Here is a 15348-nt window from a genome sequence, read left to right as displayed (position 1 = left end):
CTAAGCTAACAATAAATCCAATAAATTAAGCATTTTTTATGGTAAAAGTTTAGTTTTCTTTAAATTAGATAGCAATAAAAGTGTGACTACTTATATACGCAAGGTTTGCTTGGGCTATCCGGGAACAAAAGTTTTTTTTTCGGCTAACTGGCAACAATTTTTTTTCGGCTATCCAAAAATAATTATTTTTTGCCTATCCGGAAAGCAACATTTTCTTAGCTTTCCAGGATATAACTAAAAAAAAGGAAACATTAAAAAAGTGTCTTGAGATAAAACCCGGCGACAACGCGCATAAAAAAGATTCAAAATCACAAAATTGTTCTTCAATTATTTGCTTCTGTCGCCAAAGTTTTTGTCAAAAATAATGTCTTTACAGCGTTTTGAGATAGCTTAGAATGGATAGTTCATTCGATTGGTAAATTGGTAAAACAAAATTTTGCTCATTCGTTAGTTTTCGCACGAGAGATTTCCCCGTTAGTTTTTCTTTAGTGTACAGGTCGGTACCTTTGTCGACCATGATTGTTTTACGCCCGTATGAACGGCTATTTTATCTCAATCTACAATCGACTAACATTGAATTATCTTCTGTAATTAAGCAATATAATTGAATCCAATTCATATCTTTTAATTTTTTGTCAATTGAAAACTCAAGAAGAGAAAGGAAGAAAGAAAATATTTTATATGATACAAAATGTTCTTATATTAATCAAATTGCTCTTGTAGGAAATTTCAGTTTCTACTTCCTGAGTACCAAAATGTCATTTAATGAATCTAAAAGTACAAACGAAGTTGCGGAGCTTATCAAAACTTTTTTCTCAGACACTCGACGGAGCATTTGAAAGAGGATTAAGAAATAGTCTGAGTTTTTGTCTTGTTCTTAAACGATTTTCCTTTCAAAAATGCCTTTGTTTTTGACAATCAATAAGCTTTCATTAGAAAACGCATCAAAAAGGAAGTAATAGCATCTTCATTTATAATCTAAAAGAATGCGTAAACGAATTTGTAAAATCTATTTCAAAAAAATCAGTTTTGTCTAAGTTTTAGAGAATAATATTCAATTATTTTGCTAAGGCTGAAGCTGGTTTTAAATTTTAATTACCTATATCGAAGAAAATATTGAGCTATTTTTTTCATTATTTTTTTTTCCCGAAAATAATCGTTATGATGAAATTTTAAAAACTGAAGTTGTCTTAGAATTTAATTTAAGTCCTCATTTCTGAGATAGATTTTCGAAGAGTTATGGGCGTATGAAAACGGCAAGCAAAAGCGACCGAGAACGGCGCTGTATAACAGCTCCGAGGTAACACAGCGTGAAAAAAATGCTGAACAATTCCAAAAACAAAAGTTTTGTTCAATTGTTTGGAATTCTTTTTTTTGCCCAATTGTGCAAACATGAAAAACTGTATTCGAGAGTTTGAATTGTTAGTTATAATAGGTACAATCAAAGTTCTAATTTTTTTTATTTTTTTTGTTTTCTTTGCAAAAGAAGATTCCAAACTAAATAAAAACGGTTGCAGAAATTATTGACAGAAATAAAAAAGACGACCCAAAAGTTTTGAAGAATAAAATAGTTGGCAGAAATGAAAACGACCACTTAACAATTTCTTAAGTTTTGATTGAGGTAGTTTTTAGAAAACAACTACTATAAAGTAGCAGAAGATGGTTCGCGATAACGATGCGCTCAAAAACACAAAAAAGAAAGTTATCGAAGTCTTAATTTGCATAATGAATAACGCAACTCCTAGCTTCGTAAAAATCCTGATTCAAGTCTCACAGACGCTCAGGCACGGAATTGTGGTAGACGAGATTTGGCGAGGCCAAAAAAACCATATCTTGTTTCAATTATGTCGTTTCTCTTATTTGGTCATTACTTTTGTCTGTTGCAGGCTATCTGAATTCAATTTGGCTTCTCAAATTTAAGAACAACTTATCTACTAAAAAAGTAAAAAAGTAAAATTCTTTCATTAAGAAATTGTTACCCGGGTTGACAAAAAGTGCTAGTCATATAAACTTCACCAAACTTCACCATTTCTTAAACTTCACCAAATATTTAACAGATTTAAAATCTTCTCAAGTTCCGACTCATTCAGTTCCAAACGCAGTAATCCTGGATCATCAAAAACCATGGAGCAAAACGATAGTTAGAATCTTATAGAAATTTTCAATCTGATCAATGGGTGATATCTAGCTCTTTGCGGTAAATTGGGAAACTAACTCATTTTCGTACCAATGGTCAAAAAAATAGCTGGAGTTTTTTTGCGTGATTTCAGATTTAAGCGTAAGTTTAAACAGAGCAAAGCGTCTGGTTCTAATCAAAAAGAACTTAGGTTGACGCGGAATGCCAAATACAAAACCTGAATTACCTTACAAACAAAAAGTTATAGTTTTGCAGGAAAAAAAATGAAAGAAACTATGAGTATTCAGGCTTTTTTGCTACTGAACTGGCATTGATAGAAAAAAAATTTCAAAAAAAAAACATTTTTTGAAAAACAAATTCGAAAACAAATTTTGAACAAACATTAAGAAAAATAATTATTTAATATGTGTGATTCCTTTTCGAATCGCGTCACTATCACTTTTTTCAGAGTCAATTTAAATGGAACTATATTAAAAACCTTTCTGTATATTGAGGTCTGAACAGGTCTGATATAGAGTGTGAAGATTTGATCTCTAGCTTCAGTACCTTCGGGTCTGCCACAGCCTGGGCGAATTTGGCTGCAGCAGTGGAACTATTTGAAAATAAACTAGATTCAAAAAACGGCCTTGAGTCCCAAAAAAAGAGCTTCCGTTGATAAAATAAATCAGTCTGGAATGTGGTTCACAAGTTCCATTAGGGGAAAAATTGTCAACAAGTTCCTATTTCTTCTTTTTGCAAGCTATCTGTCGTACTCATTTATTGGCGGTGAAATGCGATAATTGTTTGATATGCAGTTACAAATGTCAAGGCGTTTTGCAAAAATTAACCGGTTTAAATTTGTATTTTGAACCAATTCTTTACTTGGATCTTTTTTTCTTAGACAGGACTCCAATTTAAATTGCGTTGGTCACAAAAAAACGCAAAAAACGCGAAAGGGAATAATAACTCCGTAGTGAACTGAGATAACAAAATGCTGCCCGCATTGGAGTTCTATGAATAAAATTGATTATATTTGAGTTTCACTGTCAGTGTCCACAAAAAGGAAAAAAATGATTATAGTCAATTAAAAATTTATTACATTATTACTATTTTTCAAGGAAACAAAATCCATTCTTAATCCATTATAATCGTTTTTTTTAAATTTTTTTTTGTGGACGCTGACAATAAAACTCAATTATAATCGCTTTTTCTCACTTTTTTGAGATTCGAATTCCAATACACATAAAGTCTTTTCTACGATTTAAACTAAAGTTGGTTATTTTTGATTATTTAAAAAATTTGACAGTTTGCTTCTTTTTATGTTACTCAATAGCTGAACTTTGTTCCCTCCAATGTTTGCCCCTTTGCCCCCTTTGTACACTTACACCCCCCACATCCCACCTGAACCAATACCAACCCTGCCCCCACCTGAACCAACCCCCCCCCCCCTCCCCGCACTCACCATACTTGAACCGGATCAGAGGGTGGGGGTCAAGTGGTTGGGAGGGGGGGGGGGGGGGGGGGGAGGGGGGGGTCGTTAGTTCAGGTGCGGATGTCGGGTGATTCAGGTGAGGCGGGGATGGCTCAGCGTGGGGGTCTCAGAAGGCCAGGTGGGGGGGGGGGGTTGTTCAAGCGTGGGAAGGGGGCAAAGAGTCAAACGTTGGACTGGGGGTTGTAAGGGAGCAAAGGGCCGAATGTTAGGGGGAGAGGTCAACAAAATCTTTTTGCAATTTTAGGTTTAGAAAAGGAGTAGGACAAACACTCACTTTGCAAAGATTTTGCATTACTCATAGAAAAAAATCCATTTTAATATGATTTTGTACTTGTTTTGTAATCCATTATAATGTATTTCAAATGAATTATAATGCATTATAATTTTGCCAGAAAAAATGGATTTAAATCCAATTTTTTGTCTAATTTTGTTGTCTAAGCCTAACATGGGAATCGATTAAACTGAAAATGTTTTAGACCACAAAAATCCATTATAATCATTTTTTTTCCACTTTTCATAGAGGTGAGGACATCGAATCAATCAATTTTTTGGCAAGTTACTCAATTTTTTTGCTTGAACTAGTTGAGACGTTAAGAGTAGAAGCCTCTTTTGAGACTAATTCACCCGAACAAGTGCAATCTACTATTTGTAACTAATGTAATTACTGCTTTCTATGATATAAATCCTAAATGCGCTCTTTAATTGTTGAAGCAAGCAAGAGGAAACACAGAAAAGGAAGGATCAGAAAAAATTACATGTAGAGGTCTATCAAGTGTGCAACAAGCAGTGTTGAATAACTCTTATAACGCCAGATAAAAACTATCCGCACATGAGTTGCTCTCCTAATTGCTCTTATGTTGATTACTCAAGTTCCAGAATGAACTTGCCAAGATCTTCTTTGCTGAATCAGTGTTGTTTTCGATACTTTTTCAGCGATCAATTAGTGATATTATTACGAAGGTTTAGCTCTGATAGTACAATTTTTGCCATCAAGGAATCAGAGAAAACTCAGTGATAAAGCTTTCAGTAGTTATTATAAAATTAATCTGGTTGATTCAGCGACAGTAACGCGATGAATAAACGTGTGGTTTGAGATCTGTGATAGGTTGTGAATTCAATACAGCCAAGAAATTATAGCCAGGAAATTATAGGAAATCAATTCTTTTACACTTATTTTTGGTGAGAGTGTCGTTGCAGAGACACGGCAGCAATCAATTAGACGAAAAACGTACTGGGGTAACTTGTAAAATTCATGGAAAACTGGAAGTAAAATTTGGTATACAACCTGACTGGAAGACTAGAAGAACATTACGTAATTCAAGTTATATTTCAGCGAAAAGCCAGAAAAACGCAAAAAAAATCTTAAACCGGTTTGAAGTTATACCAAATAAAAAAATCAGGAAAATTTTTTTTTTCAAATATGTCATCATCGAATTATCTTCTAGCCTAGGGTCATCAAATGTTTCCTTGCGTAGCACTTTCTATCAAATAATTTTTTCTTCTAGCAACGACTAGAAAATATCGTTTTGAGATATTTTCGGATGAAGTTCGCCACGGATGAAAAACAATATTTTTGTTCCGCATTTCGAAGAAAACGGAATATTTATGCTCGGTGTGGTTTTTTTTATTCAGTCAGTTTTCACTGCTCGAAATAATAATTTTCAACAAAATTTTTTATAACCCATTGGAGTTAGCGACTTCCTGAGTTCAAATATAAAATGATAGTTCATCTCCGATTACTTATTGTAAAGTTCTGGGGGTTTGAAATTTGCCAAATTTGTCATGCTCTTGACTAATTCATGCGCGCTTTGAAGAGTTTATTTATACTGCTGAGAACGTAATGCGAATTAGTTATGCGTATTAAATTATTCCCGCACAACAAAATTGTTCCAATTTGATATGAGGCTAGCTAATTGGTCGTATTAATTTAGTATGACTCAAAATTTTACACTTTGATATTGTCCTGTATAAGTTTTCAATGTTTTTCCCAAAAACTATTCGATATGAATTAAGGGACAGTCGGAACATCCAAGACTTTGCCTTGTAATACAAGCAGTCTTTTTCATCTCAAAGATGAAAATTCCAAGCTCAGTGATTTGTGTATTGGCTCAATGCGTAAATATGCCATTCAAGTTTTTTTTTCGAAAAAGCTTATTACAATAAGTGCCCGAGAACCAAATTTTTAAACTTTATAAGTCTTTATCACTAATTTTTTACCCTCATCGTCACCATGAGAATAAATTTGTAACGTAAGCAGAACTGTTTGCAGAAGTAGTTTATCCAAATTACTTTTTGAATGGGCACGTAAACGCAGATTAAATCCCATTCAGAACAGATTTCTGTGGCAGTATCAAATTAAAATTATTCTAATTGCATTGCACCAGATTAATGAAACTTTTTGGTACCACTGATAACCACACTAATTGAAACTAAAAGAAAACGAAAAAAAAATAGAATAGGTGTAAATTATTTTTCTTCTGTTTGAATAAAAAAAGTCGTTTCTCGATACTATAGAAGTCTAATCAAAGTATGACAGGCCAACTTAATTTTAAAATTGAATAGTTAAAACATGCAATCGGAAGACACCTCAAAACAGAATAAGTTTTAGCTGCAAAAGGTAACTATAGAAAAACACAAACAGTCTTTTCCCTTAAGGTTAAGACCATTACTCCACGGGGGAAAGGACTAATACAAGAGCTTTTACAGCTCATCACGGCGAACCGCTGTTGTGCCCCTGTTTAAGAACTACATGCAATTTTTTTGGTTATTTTTCTGGGTTGGGTAATGTTGCTTCACCTTCAAGCAACGAGCGCGGATCATCGTGGGCCTCGAACATCCGACCTTTCGATTGAGAGGCGGAGACGTAACTACTTCACCACTGCTCACTAAAAGGACAAATAACTGCCAAAAAGAAGTTCGGTGGAAAAAAATTTTGTGGTTTGGCACCAACCAAAGGATGAATGAATGAAACACAAAATGTATTGAATACTAAAAACGCCTTTGTCCAAAAATGCTAATCAATTTAATTCATCAAGAAAGTTATTTTGCGTCCAAGATGAGAAAAATGCATTGGGTCTTGTTTGGGGAAAATACGAAAACTTTTAAAAAGAGTACAATTAAAACTAATTTTTTTAAGGAGCATTAGTTGTTTTTGTCTTCTGCACGTCTGTTCGTTTTTTAAGAAAATTATGTCTTCAGCAGCAGGCTTTATGATGTATGCAAATATTTTACAACCATTTTCCCGAGTGTTTATCGGTTACTCTTTTTCAGGCTGATCCGTTTTAATATAAATAGATTGAAAGCACCTGCCTTTTTTGATTCTTTACTTAAAGGAAATTAAGGTCAAATTTGTTTAAATATAGTATCTCAATAGTTGCCAAAGACTGGAGCTTCCCTTGGTTTCTTTGAGGAAAAATTTTCTAGGAAAAATTACGAAGTAAAATTAAAATTTTTAGCCGATTAATTAGTCCTCTACGGGGAAAATATTTTCTAGGTACTAAGCGGGAATGGATGTCTTTTTTTGAATCTCTGCTCAGATAAGCAGAAAACTTGGAGAATTAAAAGGGGGAGAATAGTTCAAAAAAATTGTTCCACCAAAGACTTGCTTTATTTGATCGCAAATCTTTTTAAGGCAGATTCCAGGGTAAAAAAATTAATCCCATTGCGCACTTTTAACCTGATTGTTTTCCAAATCAGGTGTGTTATGGGGTGTAGCGTAATTGAAAGTGAAAATTTAATCTAAATTTAACAATTCTCTCTCGTTTCTCCCTTCCTGCACAAGCGCAGAACGCTACTATTTTTAATTAATTTTTAGTTGAATAAGGTATCCTTTGCATCTGGATTAATCCTCTGGTCCCAAAGGTCCGAAAAATAGCAGAAAAAGAACTCATCGGATGAAATAACACCAAGCCCGGTCAAGGTCATTTTTTTCTCAGCAATTTGAGATATATTATGATGTTTTGAGAGTTTGACAATGAATTGTACTGTCCAAACAAATAAATAATTTGGACATTTTGCATAAATTTCGCCAGTTTGAAAGTATACAAAATAGATGGCATACACTGAAACTATTTTAACAGCAGTCTCATAAAAATACGATATGATTTCCATAAATGAACATAATTGGTGGTGAAATTTTTTTAATGCGTTTTGCACTGGCAAACTGTACAAAGCATGAGAAACTTCGGCCTCAATCCCAATATCTTTTCTTTTTTTTTGTAGTCACATTCGTAACTTCCAAAAAATATACTAATTTTAAGGAAAATGAAAATGTCGGATGGGGGCGCCAAAAACTTTGTGTCAAAACCATTTGAAAAAGCTACAAAACTATGTTTGTTTTTTTTTTCTTATAAAATGACCCGCAGCGCAGCTCAGATTTATTCATTTACCAGTTTTGGTCAATCTGGGATTTGCGCAGAGCTCAAAAAGTCATAACTGTTGATTGCTCATCATTGAAATTTCAACAAAAGTTTTCAACCGTCGGCAAAAAAATTCTTGAAAATCCGCCCCTCCTCTCATTCCAGAAAATTTTAGGTTTGACAGGCGTTCGTTTATTAGAAGCTGATTTAGGTTTTTTGCTTATGCGGCTACAGAGTTTTACAAAATTTTAAGTACTAGCCAACCATTAAAATTAATATAGATAATATTGTAAATTTTCGCCCACAGCAGTGACTTTTATTTGAATAATCTTTCAGAAAGGATGCTGAAAAATAATATTAATGTCAATGAATGTTTAGATTCTCTTATTTAAAATATAAATGCGTAAACACCTAAAATATTTTGGGCCAATGGATCTCTTAAATTATTACTTTTTTGCAAAAAGATAGGGACATTTGTTGCCAGGCTCAAAATTCTCATATACTGAACAGTTGATTTAGCTCTTAAAAGGGGTGGAAATTCGTTGCTATTTACCAAAAGGGAGTAGTTGAAGATATCCGACTCATTAAATTAAACATACCACGAGTGCTCGAATGATAAAAATAGTATTATTGTTCCGGTTTTCCCAGAAAGTGCGGATTACTTATGCTTTGTGAGGTTGTTTTTTATTCAGTCATTTTTCGAACTTTTAATAAAGCATTTTTGGTAAATTTTTTACTTCGTCTGAAAAGTATTGCTTTCATGAGCTCAAATTCATTTTTATTTGTCAAATATGATCGTTTTTTGTAAAGGTATGGGGGTTTGAAAATTGCTAAATTGGTCAATTTGGGATAATTATCGCACGATTTATTGCCTTCTAATGGCTTGCGTAAGCGGCGGAATAACGCGTTCCAAATTGAATTGAGGCAATTCATTTGGACGTATTATCAACATACAAGGCGCTAAAAAAAAGCTCTGTAGCTTTGTAACGTACAGTAACATATGGGGGGATGAATTGAAGAAAAAATGAAAAGAAAAAAGTTTTTTTTATAGATATTTTTCAACCGAGAAAAATTAAATTGGTTTTAAAATGCAGTCAACAAATTCAGATGTTCGCCCCGTGATATGCGAGCAGTTTTGTAGGGAATTTTGTTCAAATGTATATCAAGCCATATCCTAAGGGAGAGGTGGCGAAGTGGTAACTTCTTCGTCTCTCAATCAAAAGGTCGGATGTTCGAGGCCCATCATAAACCGCGTTCGTTGCTTGAGTGTAAGGCAAAACTACCCAGCCCCGAAAATAACCAAAACAATTGCATGTAGATCCTAGCCTGGGGTACAAAAGCGGCTCTACGTGAAGAGCTGAACAGCTCGTATGTTGGTCATCCCCCATGTATTAAATCGCTTTAAAATCCTAGAATCTAAGGATCGAAAATGGAAACAATTAAAAATTGCCTTAGAATCTTAGTTTCTAAAAATCGAAATTGGAAAAAATAAAAAAATATAAAAAAATATTAAAAAATGATTACCTATCTCCAATTACGGGCAAAGGTTATTATCGATCGTATCACAAAATGTTTGATTTTTTTTTTCAAAAAAGTCTTCGGAGGAAAAGGTAAGACGCTCCTCCTCATCCACTTTTAGTAGTTCAATCCTCAGACCTCAAAAATCCCAAAAAATCACACGAGCTTCACTATATTAGTGTAACGAGTGGTTTTACGAGGTAGAGTATGAAGACCAAATATGTTTGTCGTGGCCTTATTAGTCTGTATGTGAGTTTTCATAACAATCGGACAATGTGGTCAACAAATTTACATAGAAAAATTAGCAGGTGGGGGAAAAGGAAAAAGAGCCTAATCCAATTTTAGTCAATCAGCTCCAAAAGTTTTCTGATGGCGCTTTCAAACACCTTCCAAGAAGTGTGCTAGCGTCATTTCTGACCATTATTTCAAATTTTGTAGCAGCGTAGACTCATTTTCTGCAGAACAAGATTTTTAAATCGTCTTAGAACAAAACAGAAATTATGTATATTTGACCTAAAAAAAGACGACTGAAATTTCGATTTTTTAAAAACTCGCTATCTCGAGAAAAACTACATCCATCACTGTGTCCGAGCAATTGTTGGTGAGATCCATTATTGTCAATAGAATCCCCGGATGAGAAAGCACATCAATAACTATTGCTTAGACATTCTGCACTAAAATCTGCATGCGTTGAAATAACTTTCATTAAAATCGACACTAGTCAAATATAAACATTATTAAAGCCTAGATTTCTAGCTTGCGGAATCCACTATTTCAATTTTACCAATTTTTTTTTCAATAGAACTTTCAGGTTTGAAAGCTCATCGCTCGAAAAATAGCTATGTGCGCAACTAAGCTCAGTGTTATCTTATAAAATAATTTGTTAATTTTATCAAAATTGTGCGCAATCTTTTCAGCAATGGATACTTTAGATTTTTTAATTCACAATTTTTCTTTTTCAGGTCATACAACAAACATACATCTAAACTTCACAAGATGAATTCAAAACAACTTGTTTGAAGTTTATATAAGTTATACTAATAATTTATAATTGATCTGATACGATCCTAGCAACCCAGTTTGACATTATTGGTTTTAATTTCAGTCTGACGTTTAATTTCTATAAGGCCGTTTCTATGAATGAGCTCTATTTTTAGAAAAAGGGATTGAAAGATCCCAATTTTTATCAAATAGGTTTCACTTATTGATACTGAATTTTTTATGGGTCGGGTTGATATGTTCTTCACAATTCTCCTAAGTTTTCACGGAAAAGGATAAAAGCGCCCAAAAGTTCCAAAACACGAGGAGGGCTCCTCTGTAGTTCCGTGCATAAAAATTGATTACATTTGAGTTTCCTTGTCAGTGTCTATGAAAGTTAAAAATAGTCGAATTTAATAAATTTGAAATAAATAATAGTGATATTTCTTAATAAAACCATAAGAATCGTTTATTTTTTCAATTCGTTTCAAAGCCTTTACTATGAAACTGAATTTTAAACGATTTTGTATTTCAAGTTTGAAAAACTATTTGAACGTTAACATAGCAAAATAAAATTTTGCGAGGGGAACAATTTAACTATTTTAAACACATTTGGTGCACAAATTTTGCATCGGAACATCACGCGTTTTGCAATTATAACGGGTAAAGGAATTATAACACGCTTAAAGTTCAAAATAGAAAATTTGAGCTGTTGAGGGAATGGAAAAGACCTGGTCGAACAAATTGATTTTGGGAGACCACATTTTCACTATTTTTTGCGCTGCAAGCAAGTTTTTGAAATAATAAGTAAAAAATGCCCATTGTTAATAAAGTTGGGCAATGTGTTTGCTTATGTGTTTGGGCAACTTTTGGAAGTTTTTGAAAGTGGAGTAAGAAGCGGGTTCAATCATCTACTTTACATATGGAAAAACTATGGGCAGAAAACTTGACCCCGGTTATTATCAAGGACTCGCATACCACTTCTACTAAAGCCCTAACTTGACTCCAGCCAACTAAGTTTGATTCGTTTTACCCCGCAAAAATCAAATATCAGTGGGTTGTTTAAATATCCTCACTACAATTTGAACGTGGTATGTTAGTTTAAATGTATATGAGGCCCGGTTATGAAGGATTATTATGACGTAAAGTTATGGTAATGCATACTCAAAAAGTTTATTGTATAGACTTAACTGACAAGCTAGTGTGATGCAAAAAATTATGTTATATTCACTATTTTTCAACATATTGAATGATTTCACACTATAAAAAATAGATCCAGTTCCCCTGCACTCACCCCAAAAATCTGGACACAGGGGTCAAGTTGTTGATGCAGGTTCGCTTGCGACACCCACTCCAGCAGTTATCCACCACTTCCGGCTGACAGAACAATTCTGTGCAGAACACCGCCGACACCACCCATGTGAACCCCATGATTAAACAGGCTGTCAGTTTCGTTATTCTTTTCCGAAACGGATACACGAAAGCCACGAATCGGTCCACAGCTATAATTGTGTTTGTGTAGCAAGTCACAGCTGGACATAATTGGTTAAGAAATTTGGAAACGGTACACATAATGTCGTTTCCAAGAATGGGCGGGAATATATACGAGTCCCCCAAGACTGCGGTTGTCCCAAAAATAGGAAGCATCAAACCTGCCTGAGCTATGTCACAAAGAGCTAAGTTGACCAGGAAAATGTTGGAATACGATTTGGACATTTCAGGGTCTTGTTTCACCGTTTTTATTACGATAATATTGCCAAAGAGCGAGAAAAATATAACAATTATGTAAAATAAACCTTGAGGAATGCCGCTCAATTTCCAAAGTGCTTCTGAAATTTGACAATCTTCGACCATTGAGCAAGAATTGAGTTCTTCTAGAGCTGAATCGTTCATTAGAGAAAAATTGAGATCGTTTGTTGCCATTTTAAGACTGAGATGGTTTCTGCGAATTATTTAAAGAAACTAATTTTTGATTAAAACCAATTTTTAAAAACGAAATTGTACATTTTTTTGTCTTTTCTTTCTAAATGAGGAACAATAAAGCAATGCTCACAAGTCAAAAATTTTATTCAATAATGAAATAACTAAAGCAATAAATTTATCCAATAATGAAATACAATTAGTTAAGTTAGTCAAGTCAATAAATTATTCAATAATGAAGTAGAGACAAAATAAAAAACTAATTTTTTTTGTGGATAATTTGACGCCATCAGTTAGAAGTCTTTTTTTCTGACTTTCTAAGAAAACGTAATATTTATTTAAGCTTTAACGAATGTTCTTGATAACTGTCGATTTTTAATGAGGTACTTTTGAAAAACTCTGCTTCTAGGAACACAAAAGAGCAACGGATATTAAAAAGAGGCTACTATGAATGACAAAAGCAGTTTCTGCTTGAAAAAACTCGTTTTTCTGAAATATCATCAATTTTCCCCAAATGACATATGCCAGGGAAAAAATTCAAAATAATTGTGCAAAAAGAGAAAAATGATAAATCAAGACCAGCAACTGAGAAAAGTTTGAAAGGTAAAAGCAAATGAAAACGTGAATAAATTCTATTGGGCAAAAAGAAGTGAAATAATCCGCCTGAAAATAAAGAATAAAAAAGGCACGCAAGTTACAGGCCGTTTTGGGCAGAAAACTCAATCCGCGAAACGCCCTAAATTAAAAAAAAAACCGGTCAAATAAAAATAAAAGAAGAACTATTTCTAGTGATTTTAATCCGTCGGAAATTTTTGAAGTGATCAAAGCAAAATAAGAACAAAAACTATAGTCAAATTAAAGAAGAGAGAAAGAAAAGGTACAAAGTAAAATCAATTTTGATACGACCTTTTATAAATGCCCTCAAAGATTACAGTTCAGACAAGTATAGGAGATGAAGATTTGAGATTTGAAACTACAAAAGCATCCAAAGATATCACTTCTTTCATATTATTATACTATCTTGCATACTTTCAGGGTTTTGCAATAAAAAAAAATGGCAAAAAAAATAATAAAGAAATTTCAGTGTTGGTTCTTTTCTTCTTCAGATATCTTGGACTTTTGCAATAGTAGCATGAAAACTTAAAAAAAAACAATTGAATTTATTTCAAACAATTAGAACAAAATGAGTGTCAACAAAAAAGTGACGGAAATTTCTTTTAGTAAAGTCTTTTGAGACCCTAAACTGAAAGTTGAGACCCTAAACTGAAAGTTGAACATCTGCTGTGCTGGTGAAAATGATAGGCTTTAAAAATTTGAATTTTTGTTCTGAACTTCACAAAATCTAGACTACCAGTGGTTATTTTTTCTAAAGGGCTTAGCTATGGCATAATTCGGCATTTCGCAACAAAAGAGAAATCGCAATAAAATCAACTCACATTACAAAACATCTCGCAATATACTCACCGCCGCAATTGCTCCAACATGTTGCGGTCTTGCCAACAGATCGTAGGGCTTTATACGAAATTTAGAGCCGGTTATCGCCTGTGTAGCGCCCCCATCACTTAATGCAAAATTAACGTTTTCCATTAATTTTAAAACCTTGCGTTACGCCACTTTCCTTGACTTTTGTGAGTTGTCTTTTATTTCGAGTTGTCGCGGTACCTTGTTATGGGGGTTTGAAATTTGTCATTTTCACCAATTTGGGACAAATAATGTGAATTATGTTTTTGACTATTAAAGCATAAACAGCAATTAATTCGGCTCGTAAATTGTTTCAAAGTCATAAAAAAAAGCTTTTAGTTATGTTATATGTTTTATGAGACAGTAAACTCATCATACTTGGCGTGTGGAAGAACTTTTTCAAAAAAGTCTGAAAAGACTAAATCAGGTTTTTTATTTCTTTTTCTGACAGTTTCGTTAAATTTTGAAAAAAGCTTCAAAGACGTTAAAACCACCCGTTTCATTAAAAGTCTCATTCTAGCTTTCATTCCTCAAACCCCAAATTTAAAACGAGATATTTTCATTGTAATTTTGCGTAGTGGATATTACGCTGTAAAGTAAAAAAAAAACGAATACAGAATAGTTAATTAGTCAACTGCTCAATTTTTTTTTACGTTCAAGGAAGGTTCGAATTATTTTTTTTGAATTTATTTCAACTTTTTCCTTGGATGTTTCCCCAAAGACTTAATCAAACTATACCAATTATGTTCTCATTGATCTTTTTTTATTTGTCCAAAAGATTTTTTATTGTTCTGACTTTCGATACGAAAGTAACGGAATATTTGTGCTCGGGGTGGGTTTTTTTTTCTTCAGACAAAATTCGACTTTTTAACTAGCCATTTTTGACGGAATTTTTTTTTATATCATTCGAAAGCTATTGTTGTCCTGAGCTCAAATTTGAAAAGATATTTCACCTGTGATCATTTTCGTAAAGTTATGGGGGTTTAAAGATAGCCATTTTGGCCAATTTGGGACAATTAACGCGCGATATAATTCGATATAAAACGCGTAAGCGGAGATTTAATCCGTCTCATAAATCGTTCCAAATTGGTTGAACGAAGCTTATTTGCCATAATGATTTGTTACAAGGAAGGAAATCTATCTTTTTGTACTTTATATGGCGTGCGGGGGGATAATTTTCATTATAAAATTTCAAATTTTAGAAAAAAAAAGTTTCATTTTATTTTATTTCATTTAATTTTTTATGTTATTAGTGCTGCTCCATAAACCTTAAAAGGCAGTCGGAACATTCAGGGCTTTGCCCTGATACGAGCAGTCTTGTTAATATTTGTTGTCTATGGCAATACGCTGTTTCACTGTTTGTCTCCGGGAATGTCTAAGCTGTCCGACATTATTAATTAAATTTACTAATAAAGTTCAAAATAATTCATGGATTTTTCAGAGGAGTTTTTTCCCCTCAAATTCAAATGTAATATCAATAAAATTAAATCACAAAGGAAAAAACG

At 33.4% G+C, this 15348-nt stretch overlaps 1 protein-coding gene across 1 annotated transcript in view; it reads right to left on the bottom strand.

Annotated features, from left to right (window-relative positions):
* The window catches only part of LOC134847955 (tachykinin-like peptides receptor 86C), a 46709-nt gene extending 33587 nt beyond the window's left edge, over nt 1-13122 (bottom strand). The window contains exon 1 of the mRNA XM_063865256.1: nt 11757-13122. Within this exon, the coding sequence (XP_063721326.1) occupies nt 11757-12385 (629 nt within the window). The 5' untranslated portion in view covers nt 12386-13122. The remainder of the gene's footprint in view (nt 1-11756) is intronic.
* Nucleotides 13123-15348: the final 2226 nt, after the last annotated feature.

This window comes from Symsagittifera roscoffensis, chromosome 6 (assembly GCF_963678635.1).
Source record: "Symsagittifera roscoffensis chromosome 6, txSymRosc1.1, whole genome shotgun sequence".
NCBI lineage: Eukaryota > Metazoa > Xenacoelomorpha > Acoela > Convolutidae > Symsagittifera > Symsagittifera roscoffensis.
This window is presented reverse-complemented; position numbering and strand designations above follow the sequence as displayed.